General features: G+C 41.4%; 1 protein-coding gene across 1 annotated transcript in view; it reads right to left on the bottom strand.

Annotated features, from left to right (window-relative positions):
- FNDC3B (fibronectin type III domain containing 3B) overlaps positions 1-16459 on the bottom strand; it is a gene marked incomplete at its 5' end in the record, with an annotated part of 96692 nt that extends 80233 nt beyond the window's left edge. The window contains 3 exons of the mRNA XM_010140608.1: positions 5873-6169; positions 8596-8839; positions 16383-16459. Coding sequence (XP_010138910.1) covers positions 5873-6169; positions 8596-8839; positions 16383-16459 — 618 coding nt within the window. The remainder of the gene's footprint in view (positions 1-5872; positions 6170-8595; positions 8840-16382) is intronic.
- Positions 16460-25661: the final 9202 nt, after the last annotated feature.

Below are 25661 nucleotides of genomic sequence, written 5' to 3'. Positions count from 1 at the left end.
TAAATATGCAGTAGAACAGTAATACTACTCAGATTCCATGCGTGATGCTGATCTATGCTCACAAGATTCAACATGTCTCCATTTTCACTAAATACTGTTTCACATTTCATTTCTTGGTATAACACTAAAATTCACACAGCCTGACAGATATATTTTATTCTTCAGAGTGTTTTTTTCCATGTTACTAATAAAATCATTGTGTCAGTTTTGATGGGTTGTCTTCAGGAGACAATTTTGTTAAATCTCCATATTTTACAGAAGCAAATACATTTAGGGAAACCAGGGAAGTTGCACTGACATAGGGCTATTTTCCATGTCAGCAGAAGAACCATTCATGATAAATTTTGTCCTCAGAACATTTCTACATTGTTGTAACAAAGGTCTTTATTAGAAGGTACCACATCATCAGATCCTGGCTAAAAGAAAATAAAAGTTACATATACTGCGACAGTGTTCCTCAGTCTCTCTGCTTACATGGACCAAAAGTGATGGAACTACTCTTTTAAGCATTTAAATCTACAGGATATACAGGTGCAGGTACATATACAGCCCATTAATCCTGCAAAACAGATCCAGGACCAAAATAGAAAAGAATTGACAGGATCTAGAATGAGTAAGTAGGGGAACTTTGCCTGGTTCCTGTCCGCATTGAATCACAGCTCCTTCATTTCCCTTTAATTCACAGGCTCTGGATTAAAAAAAACAACTTAATTAAAATACAAAAACAGGAAAAAAAAATCCAAACCCAACACTTTTCCTAAATATATGTAAATGTTATAAAGAGGAGAGAGAGAGGAGAGGCTTGTCCTAAGAAAGGTCAGCCCTATTTTTTCATACATCCTGCCCAAGGTACTCACAGCTGGCAGAGCGTGTCCCACACTGCCCAGGGATACTTGCTGGCACTAGTTCTTGCTAGCAACAGCCCAGCCAACCATACCAGGCAACTTCACTACTTCATCTCAAAACTTTTGTTTTGCTGAGTTCAGCACCTCTACGATGTCTTCCAATTAAAACCACTGTACTTAGAAAGTCCTCTTGCTAAGCCCATTTTCCACATGCTCCTGACACATCTACCTCAAAGAAACGAGCACACAGAGATTCACAGATGTGATGGCCACCTCTCCTGAGAGGCGGCCATTAGCAGTGCACAAATATGAAGCATCTAAGGCAATGGTTTTCACCTTTGGGAGTACCTGAAGGCTGCTTCAGTGCACAAAATCAAATTTAGAAAACCTCAATGATAGGAAAGTAACATATTTTGAGGTTTTAAGCTGGGTGTACACATACAACAATGGTACTAAAAGATGTTCATGAACTTTCTATAAACTTTGAACTATTAAATAATTCCAATCTTTTTTTCTACCTTCTCTATATGCAAAGCACACCAAAGCCACATGCAGGAAACCAGCTGCTCCGAGAAGTGGACACTAAGTCAGTGTTCCTTGCTTTAGGCAGCTGAAAAGCAAGTCTGCTTTTCAAAAAAAAGTTAGACAAGTTCACAAAGAGGTCACAAAGAAGGTACCCAAAGGACTAGGCAGGACTAAACCCTCTAGGGTCCAGGTCTGGATGCTGGTGGAGGAGCAGGGGCTGGTACCCAGGACAAGGCTGGGCTCACAGACACTTCCCCAGCAGCCATCTCCATCACAACTGCTGAAGACGGACCACTGGGCTAGATGGGCCCTTGTTCTGACCCAGTAGGGCTGAATCTTCTCAAATCACCACAAAAGAAAAATTTTTTACACCACACTTAAAGGCACAGGCGACCCCCACAGAGCTGCCTCCTTGCCAGGGCGAGGTCTGTTTATTCTGGCACCCAGCTCCCAGCACCTAGCCAGTCCTGGACAGGATGCACATACCAATCTGTCACCCGCCTTCTACTTTTCCCCATTTGAAGTATTTTGGTTTTGGCTATCTTAAGTTCTTCAAACTTCAGTGAGGATTTGGAAAAAAAAAAAAGATTTTATCTGATCTGAAGGAAAAAAAAAAGATATTTTATTAGCAAATGGGCAAAAGCACTGTAAGAATGCTCAGAAGTGCTTATGTTCCCACAGGACTTGCAGCCACACATAAAACTTCTCAAACTACCAGATCACTCCATGACCATGAAGTGAACCACTGAGTGCATGAGAAGGAAGTGACTCAGACTGAAATTCATAAAGGACAGCATGAATGGGACAGGATTTCCGCTTACAGCTCTTTTTACATGGCAAGGCTCCTTTATTAATAAAAACACCACCCCAAAACACAAAAAACTCCACCAACCTTGCTCCCTCCTTTCCCATTCAGTTTTTAAACCAGCACTGCAGAGAAGGTACAGTAGGGATTTTAAATCAGAACCCCTACATCATATCTCCAAGTCTTCTCCCTGTAGAAGACACCATCCATCCCGGCACAAGAAATGCTCACAACAGTTGCTAACTTTTCAGATACCCATAAACCATCGGATTCCTTCTCTTGCCTTAAACTGGCATATTTCCAGCATCCAGCAGAACTAGAAATCTTTCTGCACTTCCTCACGTGACGACACAATGCTGTCAATGGAAAAGGCCAGAGGAATTGCACTGATATCCCCAGTCCGAAACTGTGATTTCGCTGCTAACAAGACATCCCGATGCTATGTCACAGGGCCAGCCCGGGATAAGGGTGCCTCAGACAAGCACTAACGTATTTTTAATGTACTCACACTGTACAGAGCACAGAGTGGCAGAGAGTAGCACGTGCTGGATCCACAGTTTAAGAGGTGACTGAACCAAAAGTACTCTGGAGTCATTCACTTTATTTTAGTACTATCGATGATGCTCTCACCCCATTTCTTCTACCAGTGCTGAACTAGCTTTTTGGAAAACAAAAATCTTTTAATATTGGAAGGTTATGTTCCTTACTCAAGTGTTACAGGCAGAATACATGCAATGAGTGTGCATTTTGATGGAAAAGTACATTGTGAACTTAAATATCTCATGTCTTGTGATTTCTGTCATACCTTTTCAAGAAAAAAAAAAGTAGAGTTGTCCCTGCATCGCACATTTCCTTCACTATTATTCTTACAGTACTCTGTACCAACCTCAGCACAGTCGCAGCAGAGACTGCATGGAGGTGCTCAGTAAGGAGCAACACACTCCTCTGAGAAATAAGTACGAAGGAGCAAGGAGCAGGAGAAGCAGCTACTTCAACACAGAGGCAGCAGTTCCAAGAACAGAAACGTCTGTCTTCTGCTTCCCCGTCACAAACGTGATCTGCCACCGTGCAGCTCATACTGCGCCACCAGTTAAAACGGGCACTCAAATTGCCCTTCAAAGCACTGGCTTTGGAGCAGCTGGGACCACCGGCATGCACCCAGCGCTGGGCGAGACACTGAGAGCAACAGCACCCCGGCAGCTTCCAGTGCTTTCCTCCGAAAAGCACAGTCCCTGAGGAGAGCACTCACTATGTCACGCTGTAGCACTGTGGACTACACACCGTTTTCTGTGGCAACAAGAATTTAGGCTCTGGAAGTGCCCACTCCAGCCGTGTGCAGGGCTCCCACAGCCGCACTCCCTGGCAGGCAGCGCGGCGGCACAACCGTTTCGGTGAGAGCAGCTTGCCAGGAGCTGGCTCACTGGATCACTCTGACAGCCAAACACCCAGAAAACCCTCGCCATCTCCCATTGCACGTACACCCCCCCCAACCAGATACAAAACAATGGGCTAGAAAACACACCACGATCCCAGTTAAGAAATTCATGTAAACGAACCCATCAGCTCCAGCTCTCCTTCTCCTTAAAGTTTCACTCTAAATCCATACATTCCATGTAAACGAACCCATCAGCTCCAGCTCTCCTTCTCCTTAAAGTTTCACTCTAAATCCATACCTTCCTTCTTGCCTCTTAGGGTTTTTTTGGCTAAGCAGTTTTCTAAATAAAGACTCTTATTCTCAACATATTTTAATATATATAGTTTACAGCTTTTCCAGGCTATCCTGAAATTTTGGAAGCAGCCACACAGCATCAAATTTTTAACTATTAGCAGGCTTGAACAGATACACATCCACAAAGCATGTAGGTTTAAATGGCTTTGTTCCCTGTTCCTTTTTCTTGGCTGTTCAAAACACACTGTCGTTTTAGCAGCACGAATCAAAATCATCAGCTGTTCCCAGACTGCTTTTCCCTCTCACTCTAGCTACCTGCATGGCCTTTTTTGTCAGGTATGGCTGTGTAAGTCAGGTATCAATCAATAAATCTCCAAATAATTAAAGAAGAATCAGAGAAGGTGAATATAAATCAGCAGCTATGACTACAAGCTTACAAATATCAAGTGGAAAATTATTTTAGGGTTTTGTTTGGTGAGTTGGCTTTATCAGGAGGGTGGGACAACTGATGTTTATTTGCATGATCTCCTGTTACGGAATTTTTTGCAGTTCGGGGAAAGACTCCATCATTTGCAGTTCCCAGTTTTAAGGCGCTCTCTGGCTGACAGACACGCCATAGCCCTGACCTCACTGATTTTCTTGGCGTTTTAAGAGTGCTCATGCTCTTCAGCTAGAGCACAGCAGACTACTCCAAGAGAAAAAAAATTAGACAAACACAAGGGTTGCAGGAAACCCTTAACTAGATGTTTTCAAATTAAATCTAGATTATTTTACACGAGATCATCCAGGCTGACCCAGTACCCACGGAAGCTACATTGTGCAGTTCAGCTGTTAAGTTCACACCTCAGCCCAGGTCTTTCACAAGGTGCTTCCAAACACCTCATGGATTCCACCACAGACTAGAGTGAAAAGAAAATATAGCTAAGCATAAATAAGAATATTAAAGATTGTATAAGCTGATTGACAAGAAATAATTAGGAAGTCTAGTGATTCCTTTTCTTGGATTAAAGCATTCCCAAATACAGCTCCTTGCTAATTCTAAAGACCCTGAAGCACGGCTGCAAATCCTCATTCCTTACCCTGTCAGCAGCATTTTTTCCCCTTCAGCTATCAATTAAGTTACTTTTCACGAGTACTTATTTCAGTTACATCTCACAAGTAAAAGTACAAAGCCAACTAAATAAATACATACAATATATAGATAATTGAAAGCTTATGTTGTATGAACAAATTCACAAAGTGCTCTACATCATAAATAACTCGGATGTGCTGGGTATGAGCTTACTAGAGAGTTAGTTCAGCCAGCTGCAGGCGTAGCAGTCAAAGGGACAGGCAGAGAAGAGAAAGGCTGAAAGGTGTAATGGGTTATAGAAAGTTACTGAGATAAGTTCAGGTAGAACTGGCAATGAGCAAAATAGATCATAATAAATAAGATTTGATTAGATGAATAACCTAATGTTTTATTGTAGTTTCAGTTTTTTAAATGAGAAGCCTTCAAAAATGTTGAAGACGATGATTTCAAAAGCAGCCAGATCTGACCGCTAATTCTAACGGCTAAGAGGAAGCAATTTCTACTCCAATTTCTTCTGTTTCTACTAATCATACTTCCATTGAACTTCCACATAAACAAACACGGTTTTTCAGCAGCTGTTTCTGAACTTTCTAATACATTTACTACATGTACCTAGAGATGCAAAGGAGTGGTACCTAATAGGCAGTTTTTGGTTACAGCTCTGAAAAACAAGAACTTGCCCACAAAATGCATTACTGTTTCCAACAGATAAAGAAAGTATGATGCTGCATCTACCAGGGAGTAGCCATCAAAGACAGGCAGGCAAGTGATTCATCTTTCAAAACAAACACAGTACAGCAAGCTCAACATCTAGATCGCAGTTCACACTGTATTAACGCTGTCTTGATGTGTGGGTGGTAGCGTTCCTTGGCATAGTTACTAGGTCCATATGCAGGCGGTCGTAAGCCAGAAAGGTGCAATAAAAAGAACTTGAAACTAAATAAAACTATCTTTACCATGTGGGTCTTGTTCACTTGACTTTGGGCTGCTCCTTGCTCTACGCTCCGGTTTCTTCACTGCCGGAGCCCCTCCGCCACTGCCGCCGCCTCCACTGCTTGCTCCATTGTGGCTCTTGGCATAACCGTTGTACACAGTTGTGCAGCTGCCTAAATGGCTTTTGTAGATGGATGAAGGAGGACTGTTCAGACGGTTTTGGCGATCGATTTGCCTGTCTTTGAGTTTTTTGTGCTGTGGTTTGCTGTACTGATCTTCTCTGGTAATATAGCTGGACATTCCATATAGTGGTATGATTTCTGAAATGAAAGAATTCACCCATGTTAGCTTGGAACAACAAAAATCACAGAAAACCAAATTCCTGACCATCTCAAAATTAAATTTATCCAGACTTCCCTGGAGACAGTTTTTACAACAAACTTTTTTTTCCTTTTTTCTTAAAGTTTTTCTGAAGGACTGGTAGGGTTTTTTGTATTACGTGTGTTCCTTTGCTGACAGGATTTCATAACTCTTTGCATTAAGTGGGTAAAATACAGCAATTAGGCTGAGAGATTTTCCCCTTCTCTTCAGTCTTTGTGCTTCAAGGACACAGACTTCAAGGAAAAATCCAGGGAAACTTACACTTAGGAACAAGCCTTCATAAGTTCACAGCAATTTAGCAGTCTCTTCCCCAAGGCCTGACTGGACAGAAGCAGCTGAGATGCCCTGGTTTCAAGCTGCCATTGCTGACAACGTGCAATTTAAGTTCCCAGTATAAATAGACTTTACAATGGTGTCAACTGTGGCAGCCTAAGGAGAAAAGTGTAGCATGAACTGGAAGCTTTGGCTTAAAAAGCTTGAGAAGTATCATCAATATCATACGTACAGTTCAGATAGATACACTTCAATGAATACAACTCCCCCACCCCCTCTCCAAGAATGACTATCTCTAACCTAAGGCATATCAGCTTGAGGATAACAGAATATATTCTGCTTTTCTCTATAGTTCAATCCTCCTTTTTGTGCTCTGCTTTGAGTCTGAAGCTTTAATAAATTCATGCCCAAATCAACAGTTTTGCCTTTGTTAGCAAAATACAATTGATATTCAATATGTTCTTCATATTTTTTCTACATCCACTCAGAAGATATTGCACAAACTTCTGAAGCAAAGGAACATCCTATCCAGCCGTTTGAAGCCTTGTTCGTCAGTGGAGGTTGCCAGGTACATGGGATTACGATGTTCCAACTTGTTTTCCACTAGCCAGATTTTCTTTCTTTGCTATTTCAGTGCGTCTTGGCCTTCATCTCTCCTTATCTAGCTACGTGATCCTATCTGTATTCTCACAGCAACCAGCTGCCTAAAACCAGCATGCTACAAATAAATGCCATTTTTGTTTAAAATGCAAGCCATTGTACAGCAAATGGGAAGCACTGGGATGACACTCATTGGTACAACGTTCACCACTTCAATTAATTCAGTATTACAGCTATAGGGTCATTCCAGTAAAGCAACCAATGATGTTTTGAATTTTGTTTTTAAGCTGAATCAGTTTCTCAGTATCTCCAGGCTACTTAACCAGCAGATCAAGGTTCACTGTGTACACAATCAGGTTTGCACGCAACACTCTCTCAAGCAACCTGACAAACTGCCCTGTTTCTCTTCAAAGGAAAAGTTCCTCCCCTACGTATCTGCTTGGCTACACCGTCCTACTCGTTGCCTGAGCTCCCCACTTCCTTCCCCCCAGTATGACAAAGTTAAATGTCAGCTGTAAGGGTCCATTCCTCCCTAGAGAATGAGGTCTATTGGTCAACAGAAACTTCAAGAGGTAGTGTCAATGGATACCTCCCTCTCTCTCCGCCTCTTGCTTCTCACTCCAGCAGAACCTCACCTCTGGTGACAGGGCTTAAACAGGCTCTTTAGAAAGGATCTTCCGTGCAGGTAGCTCAGCAGTAACATAAACCCACGAATCCTGAACTGATTTCCATGTTAAACATCTCAAGCAGCTTTGTGGAATACTTTCTTGGTTAACACCCTCTTCCAGATTACACAAAGACTTATCTCCAGGGTGGCAGAGACACAACAGTGCACAGTTCAGACAGAAATATGCCCCTTTCACTCCTTTTCTTGCAGTTATTTACTCATGGCCTGATTAGGGTTGCCATGCTACCGTTGGGTATCAGACAATGCTTTTCAGTGACTTACTGCACAGTCTCAACTAGAATAACAATGAGAAAATGCCTGTTATTTCTTGGAAAACCACGGCTGGGGGGCAGAAAGCACATTACAGCCAACAGGAAGTGGTATCCGGCTTTTCCCACTGGAAATGACTGTGGCAAGCTGTGCTTGAGCCCAGCCCTCTGTATCCACCCTCGTTCCCAAGCCAGGACTGGCACGTTCTGTCTCTCGGTTTTCTGTACAATGCTGCATCATGATGCAGCAAGAGCAACCGGCATGACTCATGTCTGTAGTTTGAAGCATGGAATGAGACACTTTTTCCCACTGTATTTACAATTTGAGTTAAAATTGGTTTTATTTCTGCAACCTAGTGTTGCAACATAGGATTGCCCTGTCTTGCTGCACTCTGATGGCTGCAGCCTGCTGCTCTGGATGTTAAAGGAGGAGGCTCCATCTGCGTAGACAAACCCACTCCCCAAGTTCTCCAATTCATTTCTACTCTTGGTTTCACCAGCCCTTACAACTCGATGAACACAGGTGTGAGACGCCAGTACCTTCCTTCCAGCTCACCTTGTTCTCCATATATTGTTGGGGGAAGATGATGCTGTGGAAAAAACTGTGGTGGTATGTCCCCAGGTCCAGTGACAGGAGGATAAAAAGCTGTATGAGAGTTGTGAATAAAATGGGGATGGTGCGTCAGGTATGGAGGTAAGTGATGGGTTGGAGAGATGGCTGAAGGATAACTAGGAGGGTAACACTCCGGAGACTGGGGGGTAACCACCACCCTCCGAACGCCGGTGTTGTCTTCTATCACCTGGAAGGGAAGGCAGGGAAATGAGCAGGTTATGCAGCATCTGAACCAAACATATTTTTAAACCAGCACTGTTTACGGGTAGAAAATGGTTGGTCCTTAGGGTTTATTCATAAACTACTTCTAAAATTAATATCAGCAGAAGTAGTCATAGTGGTGACCCAGTTTTTCTTGGAGACTCAGCCACACTAATCACTGGAAGACTTAGTGCTGCTTGTGATAATTACGTGGGTAAGAGACAAAATAACTAACCCGTATTTAGAGAGTAAAACAATCAAGAAAGGAACACAAAGCACCAAAATAAGAGCATTCATTGACACCAACCCTACATTCTTGCCCGTAAAATGTCTGCCATCGGTTTTGACAGCATTCAGAGTGAGTTCAGAGTTAGTAACACTTGGAAATTAGCTGGCACTGCTACCGCAGAGAAGCTGCGTGTGTGCATAGAGACATGTACTCGGCAGGAACCAATTGTGTCCACCACTTTTTCCAAAGAATTGCTCTGTTCTCCACAGGTATCTGTTCAAGTCAAGTCTGAGGACAGAAGGCTTTTTTACTGCTGCAGAGCTGTCTATACGTCCGTGCAAATCACCTCTGGAATATGTATAACTTGGCCCCAAATGCCATAGTCAAAGCATGTAAAAGCAGATGTAGGAAGGTGGAAATGTGCTTAGGCTGAAAACCTTTTCAGCTTATAATTTTTCCAGAGCTATATTTCTGGAGAAGAGTCAACCAGACGAATTTCAGTCCAGACTGAGGAGCCAAGCTTTTCTTGACGCTTATTCAAAAAACTTCTGCCATTTCTGGAACTTGAAAATACAACTAAGAACAATTACCGTCCCTTTGATTCTGTACAATGACATGCATAGGTAGAAAACCTCAAAGGAAGCCAAAATTTAGTTTCATACAACAGGCCATTAAAAAAGTATTGTTTTCTGAACTGACTGATGACACACAGATGGAATAATATATGTGATGTGTCATATGAGATAGGTGAATGTGCATCAAGGGCACCTGCTATAAGATGCTGCCGCTCTCAGCTGATTACCACCAACAACAGCTGGAGTTATCTACCCCATAGCAGCATCAGCAGAAGAGCCCCTGCAACGGACCTCCAGAGACAATCGCCACATCAGTGTCTTCGCCTAAACCACAAAGAAAAATTTGTTCATGCTGCTATACCCTGAAGTGAAGCAACTGCATGGGCACCTGGCTGTTTCTGCTGACTCTGCTGCAGAGGGACAAGCCCCAGTGAACAGCCCATGCCCACAGCCGTGAGCAGTAACTACCCCGGCAAACACAAGTCCCAGCCTCAGATCTCACCTGAGCAAGGTCACACAGGGTAAAGTTTAACAGTATTAGCTGGCCCAATTCCTTCTTTAGGCCATGTGCATCCTAAGGTTATAGGAATTCATGCCTGTTAGCTATTGTCTGCAACCATGGACAATTCATGTCGATTGGCTGGCCTCCTGAGGAAGAAAATTTTGCATAGAATTGCATTGCTTTTTATCCTGAGTAACCAGAATAGGAATCGTTTAGCCTAACATAATTGATCCTGACCTCTAAATTTACAACTTCACCTAGCAATTTGTTATCAGCTAGCTTTAAATTTCAAAGACTTTATGGAGTCCTCAAGACCTAGATGAACCTCAGAGATTTAGACTATCATGTCATTATACGTGCTGCACTTTCAGGCTTCCCATCTCTGCTACTGGTTCTACTCAACCTCCACAGCGTCTCTTATCCTGGCACCAGGTTTCAAACTCAAACTCAGAGAAGAGGAAAATCCTCTTCCCCTTAGCACGTATTTGAAGAACAGAACTACATATTTAGGACTGTGCACAGAAATGGTGGGCTTAACTCTCTTGGATCATGCTCTAATTTAACTGAAGTAGCAAGTTCCTACATCCCAATGCAAAAAGTTTTCATCATGGTTTTAACGAGTCCAAGTCTCAAAATCGACTTCCATCTTCCAGGTGGGTACAAGCTCTTACCCGTGCACCTCGAGCAGGCTACATGTATGTTTTGTGCTCTAGTAAAAGATGAATACATTGAGGAACAGATGTAGACAGAAAGCTTATATTCTGTAGCAGCAGATAATGTAAACAATGTTTAAAATTACTGGGGTTCCTCTTCCTGAACTATCTTCTAGAGAGCAGGGGGGAAAGCTCAGAGTCCTGTCAAATTATCCTACTAGAGGAAACTATAAAACATCAGCAGCAGTGAGAGAAAAGCCAGAGATGAGGGGGTAGAATAGAATATTTCAGCTGGAAGAGACTACAATGATCATCTAGTCCAATGCAAAGGATGAGCCAGCCTTTCTAATGACTTTTATCTAAAAGCTAACAGAATAATAACTTTTATTTGTTTCCTCCCAGGTCACGACTGCTGACAGCATTCTTGTTACTTCATGTGCCCGTGTTCCAAACGAATGCACAACCACAGGGGACCTTGCAAAAAAACCACTTTATTTCCCTATCTTGCAGGGCATTTTCTCTCTAAACTAGGAATTATACATGTAAATTTCTGAAGCTGCACATGCAATGTTTAAATACACTATTCTGTCGTATAAAAGAACATAAAATTGCTAATCCAGTGTATTATGTGTGATATGCATATCAGGTAGCTCTAAGACCAGCCCGGGCTAAAGCTGTACATGTCTCTTGATTTGTAAAACTTGCAGTGGGTAGATCGTAGTAGTGCCATTCTGGAAGATGACACTTGTAATCCATCAAAGACAGAGCAAATTAGTTTTGATCCATTAATGTAATAACAGAACTTAGCAGAGAGGTAAAACTCTGCTATTTAAAGAAGAAATCTGCAATTCCTTGTATCTGCTTGAAGCAATTTGTCACAAAGATCATAAATTCATCGGGAAACACAGTCTGCTAAACTGTCTCTACTTCAACGCCAAGAAGCAATGAAATCCTAATCCCTGTTGAGGTCTCTGAATGCAACTGGAATACTAGAAGTAATTGCTCTTACTAATCTTAGCAGTTGATATTTAAAGCAAGCATCTCTGGCCATTTGGCATCCCGAGCTAAACCTTCAGTATTCTGTGCTTTTCAAACAGTGACTAGGTAAATTGTCTTCTGTCAGGTGTTTTTTTGTGCTTGCTGGTGTAACTGGCATGCCACCTCAATAACAACACTATTATAGTATAGATTTGTGTGGGTTTTTTCCACATTTTAGGGAGCTTAATTGCTCAGTGAGGTACGTAGGTGATCTTTCAGGGGAATCTGGATGAACATTACTCATACACAATAAAACTGCCTCCCCCACTGGTTGCCACAGTTTGAGAATACCATTTTAAATGTTATTTGTTTTACATTAAAGATGTGACTGCAGCAGTGAAAACTCAGTCTAATTAGAAATAATTCAACTATTCAGAGCACTAGTCTGTGTTCTCTCATTTTTCTCCACTGAAACTTAACACTACACCCCCAGGAAAAAGACTGACAGGTTAGTTCTGCACAGGTAAACTACACCTGTATTTTGTGAGTTCCAGTTAAAAGAATACACTCACTCTCATTCTGTAACACGTGTGTTTACTGAATGGGAATACTGTGGTAATATGCAATTAATTTCCACTTGCTTTCAAAGAAAATTAAATTCTTATTTCTCTTAAATTGGATGTTCTATATTCAGCAAGGACATCTGGAGCATGGCCACTGGGTGCGCCACAACCAACATGTTGGGAATTTAATAAACTAATTTGAAACTTCAGTCATAAATCAATCTGCACCAGAAAACAATACAGAATGAGTTCATCCACAAGGAACTTGGATGTCAACATTTTATTTGTTCATAGCTCGTGCCAGCCCTGGCAAGTTTTCATGACTGTCTTTGCCACACATCATGTACAAATATCAGTATTAAATCTGTACCTTGAACCTGGAAAATAGACAAATTAACAATCTATAATACTGGTAAGAACACTGGAGCATTTTAAATCTGGAATGATACGGATCTTCAGAACCAATGCTCAAGAACTTGAAAGGATCATCACAAGGCTTGCTCCACAGGAGTATGAGATTTGCACAACCTCCCTTGTGTTCAGAGCATTAGTGAGGGTCATCCTGTTAAAGGATGACTAGACCAACTGCAGTCTACAAAACACACAGAAGCTCTGTGAGGAGCAAGCCGTACTAAACCAAAGAGTTTGTGGCTAAAAGGTTATGCTAGCCAAACACGAGTCTGGAGGAGAACAACACTCTTCGGGTGAAAGATGTACCCAAGACCAAAATCCTGATGTGATAAGATTTTCTACCACATCAAATGTCATTCAAAGACTTTTCTCTTTCTAGAGGTTATGCTTTAGTTCTGTCAAATGCTATGTACTTGATGCAGGATTATCGAACTGCAGGACTATGCCTTCAGTTGCATAGCCCAGACTATATGACCCCAACATCACCTCCCGACAATAGGTGTCTTATCAACACTATGCGTACATCGTGCTCCAACCAGTAAATCAGTCCTTTAGCCTTAAAATATCCATAACAGAGACCACATATTAACAACTCTGTCATTAAAATCAAAAGTGGAGTTTCATGCCAACTTTTCATGTCCAACTACACATGAGTAATTCCTCAAACTCCAATGGAACTGCTCCAGATTTATTTCAGAGAGAACAGTCCTCAGCCAATAGCTCTAAGCAAGCCACGGTCATGTTTTCTGATATTCCCACTTCTCTAGTTTCTCCTCACTAGAGCATCCCAAATCCATCTTCCCTTCTCCCAAACATACACTGGGAAAAGCATAAACAACAGCCCATACAGATGTCCCCAATTTTAGTATGTTAGCATCCAAATCATGATCTTTACTTTTCAGACTATCCTGACACCAACGAGATAGAGTGATCTGGGAGCCAGGAGAAGGCATCAGGATCACAGACTCTGACGGCAAGAAGTCTCCAGTGGACAACCCAGCAAAGCATAAGCTCCCAGCCTGCCCTGTGGGATTCATGTGGCAGGGAAGCAGCTCCATCACAGCTTGGAACCAGAACAGGAATTAACAGCTTGTGCCTGGTGCCTGACAAGACGCAGGAGCTGCTCCTTCAACATTCAACAGTTAAAGCCAAAACTGTTGACGCCACATGCTTTTAATACAGATTTCTCTACCACACCATCTTCCACAACTAAATTTTACAGGAGCAATAGTGTCCACTGAGAGCACAACAAGGAACTTCTTCCTCTCTTTTATATTTAACTAACGCTTAGCCAATAAAGAATTGCAGAGACATGAACTCTGATCTGATAGTTCCTATCTGCCAGAGGTGCACAGAGGTTTGTCTGCTGAAAAGGAAATGCAAAATAATTGTCTGTATTGAACCGGTCTTTGAAAGCAAAACCATAGCATGAAAGATCTGAACTGGTGATGTGTATTTGTCTTCTATTATTTTCCTGGATTTTTTCCCTACCCTGGCTAAGACTCAGCATTGGGAGCATATCCTTAACATCAACAAACCTGGCTTCTAGTCACGACTGCTAATATGGTCCCTGAAGTCTAGAAATAGAGTCTAACTACTTTTCCACTGCTTCCAGTGGGGCTTATTTTACAGGGCACAGAACCTCCTGCCAATTTTTTGCTTATGAGTTCAGAAGAGGTAATGAAGTATCATTTTAATCCAGGGTTGCAATCACTAGATAACTAATGCAATACTTAAGGCTAATACAGATCTAACAGGCTTGGCATTATAAAATGGAAAGAAGATTTCATGCCTTTAATAGACACAGTTACTTCTCCACAGGGATATCTGCCTTCTGCCTGACTCTTCAATGTACACTTTGGGGACAAGGCAAATCAAAAATCAAATACATTTTGATTGATTTCTCAGAGTGCATTAATTCACTTTACAGCTTTTCCCTTGCCATTCTAAATCTGTGTTCTCTTTGTTTATCATAAAATAGAGTTTTTAACAAGGAGGCAATACATAAAAGCAAGAGCAAATAAGGCAAGGACATTTATTACAATAATAACTAATTCGATTACTACACCCTTTCAACCACTATTTAATACGAAGCAGTCTGGAAGGGAAGAGGCTTGCTCACCGCACCACAGAACACACACTCTGCTGCTGAAAAGTTCCACCCTAAAACTTTACAAGATATTTCCAGCTCCTTGGAAAAATTTCTTCAGAAGAGGGCTTTTGGTTCAGTATTTTTTGGTTAAGAAACTACTGAAAGGCTTCTTTAGTGGTATTATTATGGTGCCCCGCAAAAAGCATTAAAGAGGAACTGGGTTCAGACAGAGACACAACTGAAAGAGTTTCATCACTGGTTTGGAAAGCGTTTCAATTATACTCAACCATTTATCTCAGTGCAGGGGCTGAAAGGTATGAACTTTTTAATAATGAAAAGCTGTTGAAGTTACTTCAAAAACCAGCAAATCTTTTAAAATTTCTTCTGCATTATAGGGGTCAGTTTATTAAACTAGGTGAGCGCATGAGGAGTGTTAAACAGCACTGCAAGTGCTGTCCTAATGAGTGCCCCAACCACCCACCTTGGGATGCTTGAGGAGCAGAAGGAAGCTGGGCCCCCCTGCTGTCCTGTCTGTCTCTCCTAGGCTGGCTGACAACAACCCCCATACTTCAAGCATGTTTTCACTCTGTTCAGAAGTTAAAATACCACAGAGTGATTGCAGTATTTTGTGGGATTTAAGTATGACGCCATCCACAATTTTTCAGAATTACACAAGCTCACATGTTTCCTGGGGAGGGGGGAAGGGATTCCAGGACATTGTCTATTTTCTGCTTAAAAAGATGCCAAAATATATGTATCAAAAGTTCCTATGCTATTCATGAAGGATACTTGACATACGAGGTATACTTTTAATAAAGCTTTTGGTCCAGTCCAGGTCTCAATGGAAGTGGTGAAATGACTTATTGTATTCACAGCTATTCCACCTTACATCAACCTTTCATTTTTTTCTTTTCCATTTTTTCTTTCTTACTTCAGAACTAGTCTAAGCTTTGCAGGAGATGGAAGAACACAAACAATCTGGTAATCTGAACTGGTTATTTACCTAGAAGAGCAGTAGCTGTTCAAGAGATCCAAAACCTAACAGCTTTGTGAAAAGCTTTTTCCATTTTTCCCTAGCTAAAACTAGATATTTCCATAAATAAAATGAAATTACATTTATTCTTGAAAACAAATCAAAACCCCCAGTTCTTGATACACTGCAGGCTTTCTTTTGGGAAGATACTGAAGATCAACAGCATATTTTATAGCTACAGTGGCTCCTCTCACTTCCACTGGTCTCCCACCCCTTCTGACTGTCACACTAGAACTTAAGGCATCACCTAACAACGCGGACTCCTCTCCCTCCCACAAAGGGAGGGAAGTTGCACATATAGAGCTCCATCTTTATGCACAGCTTTTGTTACTTCTAAAAACCTCCCACAACTGGTATACAGCGTGTGAAGGGGCAATGCATGCTCACTTGTGTGCGCTGCCAGGAAAGGAGTATGAACTTCAACCAAGAAGACTTCTCTATACAGATCAATGCTGCTGTTTCTACATACATTTTAACTCTTCGAGAAGCATACCTGTGAGATATAACCAGGAGGCACATGAATAGGGGGAATGGATCCATTGGGTGACATCATGGGAACCTCTGCTGGTCCTAACAGAAAGAGAGAAAGAAGATATTAGTTTGTTCAGTTTAAAAAGAACTGTTCAATTGCTCAGAAAAGGCTAAAAATAGCTTTATTTCTGAAGCCTGCAATAATAAAATGAGCAGCTCTACTAATTTCTGGTGTATGGAAAATGCTTTGTACCATCATTCTGAAAATAAGATCATTGTTCAATGACTTTACCATATATTCCACTGAAATAATATTTTCATCATAAACCAACTAAAACATAGACTTTATATTACCCACTGATCAACTTAAACAGCATTAAGCAGTAACACAATATGTCCTTTAGCAGCCCACAACTCCTATATTGAAATCTGGTTAAGTTATTCTTGTCGAAGGCATGGGAGCAGAGAACAAAGCAGAAACTGTGCAGCCTGGAATTAGGCAGCTCCCAAGGAAAGCGTCCAATTGTAGCAAAAAAAAAAAAAAAAAAAAAAAAAAAAAAAAAAAAAAAAAAAAAAAAAAAAAAAAAAAAAAACACATATGTGAAAATCTATCTATCTATTTAAGAATGCACAAAGACCAAATTCATTATCTCAGCTATTCAGACTAACCTTGGAATGTGGTTATACAAGCAAGAAGCTTATGGTTTCCACTCTGAAATCCAGTCCTGAACATGCAAGTTCCATTTTGAGGCACCGAGTACAAGTATAACAAAGCAAGTGCCATAACCATTCAACTTTTGCAAACACAGCCTCACAGCTAAAAGAACATGTCTAGATAAAATGAAAGTAGTTTGATCAATTGCTCCTTGATTCAGCCGTTAAACTTGGGAACATCGCACAGAGCAGTCAATAAAATGAACCCCCCAAACATCAGACAGATGTTGGCAATGACTGTTCACTACTTTGAAAAATAACATTTATTTCATTACCTCCTTATTACATATTAAAATGTTTACACTACGCTGTAACGGGCTAAGACAATAGTCATGGTTAAAGTCTTGAGACGAGCTCAGACAGAACCCTGCTTCTTCCTAACGCAAACTGAATTTTCGCTTTGACTAATACAAAGGGTAACTTCGCAACCTTTGCTGATGGAGAAGCCATCAGCTATTAGAACTTTGCATCTCCAAACCGTATCACAGCTGAACGCTAAAACAGATGAAGGACTTCAGGCACAGATGGGATGTAACAGCCTTGAGGAGTCACTGCTCCTAAAGCTTAGAAAAAGCTAATGAGATCTCCACAAAGTGAGCCACAAGCTGTTGTCTGGGATCAGCAAAACCAGTCCCTATTAAACTATCAAAAAGTAACTCCCTGTCCACCTACAGTTTTATACTCCTCAGACTCCTTATCGTACAATAAGCAGGACTTTCCAACCTCTCAAAACCCAAGTTACACATAGCAAACCATCTGAGTTACTCTTATCTCCTCTGATCTTGGTTTGGTTTCTCTGTCCAGTTACTTACAGCCTAATCAGCACATACGGTTTTTACCAGTCACATCTGATTTGAAATACGGCAATTCATCATCAAGTGTATTGACCACATGGAAACTCTGAAGTTTAAATTAAAAGAAGTTGTTTTAAATGTGTGGTTCTGCTGCTCTTCATACTCCCCTGCGTACGGAACTTTACCTATACTACAGGAGCAATGAAGTCATTATTACTTCTCCTTCTTATTCAGCTCATATGGGTTCCCCCCTCACCTTATTCTATAGCTCTTCCAACATTATTTGTCTCCCCAGATAGCCAACAATTTTAGTGTGAACGGAAATAAATTCAACATGAGCAGTAAGCAATTCCTGGGGTGGGCGAGTCAATACCTAAATGGCTCTATTTAAACCCATCAAAAATACAAAGTGACAATTGGTTCAGAAGGAACTTTACTGCAAGAAGAAAAGCCTTTATAAAATAAAAAAACCTGAGTTCATCATTTAAGTAGACAATAACTTAATTATTAAAATACATATAAGTGTGGCTTAATAATAAAAAGCTTTAAGGTTTAACCTGTCTCAGCCCCTCACCAAAACACCATCCACTTATGGTCGTATTGGCCCTGGCCAGCGTTTCTCAAATACAGGCACTCTGGCTTGAAAATAGATTCTAAAATGGAACACTTTTGGAGTTTCTGCATACAGATCAGACAGTCTCTGTACCATGAAGGAGAAACACTTTGCTCAGCACACCCCATATCTGTCCTTCTAAACCTTGTGCCAGTTGCCCATATGGAGTAGCGATCTACTTGCAGGAAGAAAGCAAATTCCCACACCAATACTGTTGACTGTGACACTTCCATTCCAATAAAAAAAAAAAAATTAAAAATTGAGTTTTATCATCAAAACGTGCACCATGAAAGCTGATTCTTAACCTTGTGTATGACCCTCAAACTGTTCAAGTCATTTGGACAACAGGTTTTAAAAGAATGACAGCCCAGTGATTTGCAGCTAGGTTTTGCTTCCAGCGCTTTGATTTCAAGGCTGGCCAAATGACTTTAGCACACATTATTTCACCTCTCTCAACAATGGTATCAAAACAACTTCAAGCCTTAGTGAGTCAAATACAGACCCCATCTCCACAGCATGATGAGTCCCAGGAATTACTAGAGACTGTTCCTGCAGTGAAAGCATTCCCCAATTAACATGAAAAAAAAACCATGCCTTTCGGGTTTGGAGGATTTTTTTTTTTTTTTGGTACTTCTGGTTATGTCAAATATTTTTGAACTGTTGAAAAGCAAACATTTAGAGAAGGACGTTCCTCAGTTGCTTGTATCCACAGGATGGATATAAGTAATGTGTCCTCCAGGGAATTAGAACTTTGCAAGTTTTAATTGAAGCTCGTGGTTCAACACAAAATTTAGTTTAAGTGAGAACAAATCAGTCCATTCTAACACAGACACTGTACACCGAAATGAGCTCGCTTTAATACTTTTTGAACCCGTTAACAAACTGAGGCTGCCTCCCGGGTTCGTAATGAAACCCGGCCAGACAGCTTTGGCTACCTCTGCTGAAAAAGCAAGTGGCCAAATTCCACCCCAAGCTCCAACATCATAAATACAGAGCACCTCCATCAGCTTCTGGAAAGCTGCCCCAAAGCTCTGGGGCTGGCTCCATCCAAAATGCAGGTGCAAGGAAATGATTCGTCCTTCTCTGAACTGCGAGGGAACAGTGGAGAGAGGAGCCACCAGGCTGAAGGCACCAGTCCATCAGCGAAGTAGGTGACAGACCACTCTTGTCCCTAGCTGCAAGAGCACCAAGCTTCCACATTTCTAACACATGTTAAGAAGTAAGGGACACTAAAAGAAGCAACTCAGGCTCTATTGTGGCAGACCTAATTAACAGGTTGACACCCCAGTAAGAGCCTATCCTCCTCTTCCAAGCCACATGCTTCCTCTTCTGTGCTGTCACTCCTCTGATGCTGTGGAAGCTAATTAGTTTAACCACTTCAGATGGCCAAAAAGGTTTCACAAATCTAATGTCTTTTTAAAAAATACCTGCACATGTAGTCTGACGAAAGTGACAATTACTCTACTCTTTCTTGTACCATGGCATGAAGCTCCAGATAAAAGCCAGTCTACCTCTCATCTCTGCACTCCACCTCCCTGCCAAGAGGATGCTTTTGTCACAGAGGGACTGTCAGCTCTTCTGGCCATCACTATTCCTTCGGAAATCATGTCACAATCTACTTGACAAACTTATGTTCCAAGGTTTTCAAGGCTAATTAGAGCCTTGGTTGCAATCCATGACACCTTCAAAATTCTTGCATAAAACCAGCTTTGGAAGAAGTGTGGTTTTTTCTTGTTCCCGAGTGACCTTGTATGCATGCATTAAAGATTGCTTTAGCGGAAGTAGGATTTTTTTCCCCTAAATTATAGAAGCCAAAATTTGGCACTTCAGTTCCTCCAGCTATAGCAATGCAACTTTCCCATTTCCTTCTTTCCACACAGCATTATAGAGCAAAGTAGTAACTTTACTACACTACCTTCCTTTCCTCAGTGCTTACAGAACACTGATTTTCTCTCTTTATTACTAAATTACGTCCACAGCAGAATATTTTTCACATCCAGTACACAGGCATATGTTTTATTCCATGTTTCTACTGACCACTTTGGGTAGATTACAAAGTCCACACCCTACCAGGCTTCATTGTAAAGTTCCCATTCGGAGAGCAGTTACTGGAAACTTTCTGGAGCTCAGGAATTTCTCAGCCCTGATTTCTAGCTAACACATACCAACTTACTCTTTCGCACCACAACACCTGCATTAGCAGAGAAACAACAGGAAATTTAGTGATTTGGTCACTTTTGCTTTGATATTTAAGACCCCTGTAAATTTTAATAACAAGAAACTACTGCACTAGCTAAGGAGAAAATTCAACCCAGCCAGTTAAATCCATTGTATTTTACAAAATTTAACAGTTATTAAGTAATCCCTGAAAAAAATATTACGCCTCCCTCTGATTTACAATAAAACTGTTATCTCTTCTTCCACTATGCAGGGTGCTTCTCAGGAAGTAAACCTATGGAGCAAGAGGTGTGACCGAATGAAAAAGCAAGATAATTAAAGGGTGAATTGGCTTGCTTTGCTAAAAACAAATGACCCAGGGCTTGCTGACCTTGGCCGGGACCCAACACTTTGCATTTTCACATGGATGAGCAGCTGTTCCGGAACAATTTCCTCAATGAAATAAGCACAAACAGGCTCCCTGTCGCTCTCAGGCACACGTGTCTTCTCCCTGAACTTCGTTACTCTCAAAGCAGCTTATGGACCAAGCAAAGTGATGAAAAGGAAAACAAAACCAAAATGACCCTGGATCCTTCGCTTCATCTTTCCAGTTGCAATAGAGGTGTGGTATTTTCCCCAGCCTTTTAGCCACAGCCTAAAACTGCTTGTTAGCACAAGCCACGATGAGCGTATCAGACCACTTGATAAAAACCTTCAAAGTAGGATGTAAAGAGCTTTCATGTATAAATATCACCACAGTTCTGAGGTGCAATCTGTCCTAGACAAGAGCTAATTCAGATGTTAAACCTCAACTCTGCTCACACATGATAGAAGACAGAGAGTCAGCTCCCAGATGTTTATTTAAGGACCACTTAAGTTAGTCTACTACGACGAGGGATCTTAAATTTGCTGCTGATCAAGATTTGAATACTTCATCCTTAGAGGAGCATAAATTTGAAGATTAAAGCAACTCCACACTAGGGAGAAAGAAGGAGCAGTTTTCACAATATTAAGTGCCTGAGGGAGTAAAACAACGGCTTTCAAAAACACCTTTGGAGAGGTCTGAAATGTCAGAAAAAATCCCACCTGTGCTGCATTCAACCTGCCATAGGCAGGGTCATGAAAGGTGCAGAAATAACCTTATCAATACAGCTTACCAAGGCAGAGGGTTAACGAAAGCACCCAGCACTTGGCCATCCCCACGGCACCAGCTCACGCCTGAAGAAGGCAGCACACAGAGCTTATTCACACACATTTGTCAGCTTTAAGACAACCTTATCTACCCATAAGGATGTGAATAAACAATGTCCACCACATGTCCATTCACGTTGTCTGGCACCTCAACCGTTTCTTTTCTACCCCACAGTTCAGTAATACGAAGTAATTCCTTCACGGCAGTACAAAAACGTTACAAACCCCTGAAGTTTAGTAGAGATGGCTCCATGGCTTTCAAACAAACTTGGATCCCACATTGAATAACTGAAATACAAATGAAACATCCCCCTGAAGTCTCCTGCTTTGGCATGGATTAACCACGGCACACAGCTACCTCGAACTGTACAGGCAAACCCAGGGTCTGAAAGCAGCAGACGAAGCACTTTTGATGGAGCTAAAATGCACTGCTTAAACTCCTTTGCAACTTCTATGACCACTTTGTTTTTTCGCTCTCTTTTCCAAATCCTGTGACTACATTAGGTTACAAATTCTAACAGTCTTTTACTCGCTCCCCCAGATGATCAAGTTAATTTGACATAAATATATTAAAAATCAAATGTAAAAATAAAGTTATAAAAATCACATTGTTCTCTCGGAGTTTCAGTACATCATCAACATTCAGCTGCAGATCACGTACACGATCTGCATGTTCAGTACTTGGACCTTAGAGCCACAGGCCCTACAATAACATCCAGTCTCGAGTCTGGGTTGGACTGATGTTTTCAACATGTGCAGACAAACTCACTCAACCAAACATCAAATCAAAATACTCAGAAATCTGTGCCAAATGCATCAAGCAGACAGCTCCTGGAGTGTTTTCTGGCTTATTTACACGACAGCACCTTTGCTGTTTACACCAAAGGCTCTTGAAAGCAGTTTATTTTACCTGCGTTTGCTATTTGACCCACTACACACAGCGGGAGGCTCAAGTATGCTCAATCTGGAGTCAAACAACAGTGTTCTACGCTTTAATGTTAAGAACCAAGAGATTCCAACTCAGCAGTGTGCTATTTTGCAGTGTGTGTCTCCCAGATGTTGTTTCTGGTTTGGGGCATATTCTAGAAATAATACAGTAACCCATAAAAACAGGAAATGAACTCAAATATATCAGTTGCACTGAACATGCCCTGCCCAAAGCTATCGCAATTCTAATAGCAGTAGAATTCAACGCAGCAGCAGTATGGCATGTGAATTTGAAGAGGGTGCTACGTCAAATACTCATTCTTATCCCCCACAGAGCTATGAATTAATAAACTTTCAAACCTCCAGCGCTGGACATTTCAAAACATTAAGTGCATTGCATTTTCAAGTACTTATCCTGTGAGCGTAAAGAATTGTCCTGCTCCTCACCTGCAGACCTCCCATGCCATCCTGCACCTTCGTATTGGGGTTCATCACACTTCACTAATTTATTAAGTAGAGGAGAGCCTAGTCAGGGTCCACAGGCTCCTTTAGTAGCCTGGCACATTGTCCACTCGTGCATCAACAGCTTCTCCTGCCACGGGGTTGGGAGCAGGACGTGCCTGAGGACAAGGACCTGGTCCCACAGCATGGGGCCATGCTACACCAGGGGCAGAGCACCAGTAACCACCATGTGCAGCAGGGATGACTGAGCTTATGTGTCATGAGAACCCTGAGCAATGAAAAGCTCACTGACGTCTTCAGAAAAGGTTAGACAAGTCTACTTGTTCCACCGGAGAGAATGGAGATGAACAAGATGGCTTTTTCAGGTCTCTTGCTGTTCTTTTACATTCCCACGTGGGTTTTGATCCTTTTTTAAACTATGCCCATATATTACTCTAGAGTTTCAATTTATGGGCAACATTTTAGAATGGAACATTTTATTATTGTTATTTTGGAGTATTTTGCTGCCCTAATCTGAACAAATAAGTTGGATTCTTCTGCTAAAATAAACCTCTTCTGATGGTTGGCTCATCAGCTGCCACTGCAAAAACACTTGCAAAAAGCATGTTGCAATACTTCAAGCATTGAAAATAAGCATAATCCCATGGTGATTCACCAGATGGGCTACAGATTGTAAATCATAGATGTCTAGACTAAAACACCAGAGACAAACATCTGTCTAAAATCAGTTGACTTGAATGGCAAATACTGTTAAATAAATTAGGACTACTTTGGAGACAAAGAGAACAACCAACTACGTTGAAAACATCTGAAATTAATCCATTAGCACACAAGCCACTACACAATAACCTGAAACTGGAAAGACATTCATTTTGTGATGAATATAAGCCCAAGACAACATCCTGACATTTGAGGGAGGAGCACAAAAGTATTGCTATGACCCAGGACCACATTACCCCGCAAGAACTCACGAATCCGTCCCCAGAACATCTGGCTGGAGCAGGGTTTTTATTCTCCTCGCTTCACAAGTGAAACTGTAGGACAATGAAGTGAAATGTCTGATGCAGGGTCACACAGGAAGCTTGTGGGAACGTAACTGGACACAAACCCAGAATAGAATTTAGGTCATAAGACAACATTTAAGCCTGAATAAATCTTCAAACCATTAAAGAATCGCAAAGAAAAATATTCTGTTTTGAAATGTTCCTCCTACCTACTAATTTTTATGTTTTTCCTTTGCATAACCCTTTGTTTCATGATAGAAACACACCAGAAAGCCTGTGGATGAAGAGAGAACAGCACTACCATGAAAGGTGACACAGAAGAGACAGAAAACTGCAGCCTGTGCTTTGCAGGAGGCTCCAAGAGAGAAAAGACCATAAAGCTGAATTCAGAAATGGGAGAAACTTAGAACTCATGTATCGAGTTTTTACACTGCTAAAGCTCTGAGCAGCACTAGAAGGAATAGCATCCTCCTGCTGAGCTTCCCACCGGAGCTATATAACCACTGCACTAACCTTTAACCAGAACTCACATTTTAGGGGAACCAGATGTCATGAAATGAGAATTATTTTGGTTTTGCACCAGTAATTAACAGCATTATCATTTACATACAATATCACACTATTTACCTGATATCAAGAGGTTATTTATCTGTACAAAGACATTGAACATCATAAGGATGGAAATCAGCTACACATTATTTTGCCTTTGCAACTGAGACAGCTCTTCAACTCATTCTAGTGACGTAAATGCTTTTGGGGAGCGTGTGTGCACACGTTGGCTTTCTGGCACATGTATAAAATGGCATTTGCTTGCAAAAAGTCTTGGTCTCTGCAACAGGTTTATACAAATGCTAAACAACCGCCTTTGAGCACAACTTCCTTTAAAGGTAGCGATAATTATACAACACTACTTTTCTCCAGCAGTAAAAGAAAATGCTCCAGTTATTCATAATATAATTATTGCATTCCCATGGCAACACCAAAAGGACCATACAATTAGCAACAGACCCAAAACCCAGCCAACAATAAAGTTCCGCAGTACATTCTCTTCTGCCTGCCCCAAAAGGAGGCAGCAATTAGGTGATGGCTATTCTTTACCTGTCCACCCACAGCAAGAAAAATCATCCAGCCAGCAGAAAGCAAAGCCAACTTTCAATCCTACCACCTGGCTGGCACTGACACAGTGCCACCAGCCATCATCTCAGGGGCTGTCAAGTTTTGTGCATGACACATTTGGATCCCGGACGTCAGCACATCGTCTAAAACTCTCTATTTGAATGTGCTCATCAAGAACATAGCAATTAATATTCACTTGTCACAATGAAGCGCTCTGTCACATGGGGGTGGGGAGGGAACGAGAATCATCACCCACACTGGTGGGACTCAGGTATGTGCTGGGCTATTTTGTGAGGCCATGTGTCGCGGTTTGAGAAGGGGGG

This window comes from Buceros rhinoceros, unplaced genomic scaffold (assembly GCF_000710305.1).
Source record: "Buceros rhinoceros silvestris isolate BGI_N320 unplaced genomic scaffold, ASM71030v1 scaffold9897, whole genome shotgun sequence".
Lineage (NCBI taxonomy): Eukaryota > Metazoa > Chordata > Aves > Bucerotiformes > Bucerotidae > Buceros > Buceros rhinoceros.
Note: the sequence above shows the minus strand (reverse complement) of the source record. Positions and strands in the feature narration are given on the sequence as shown.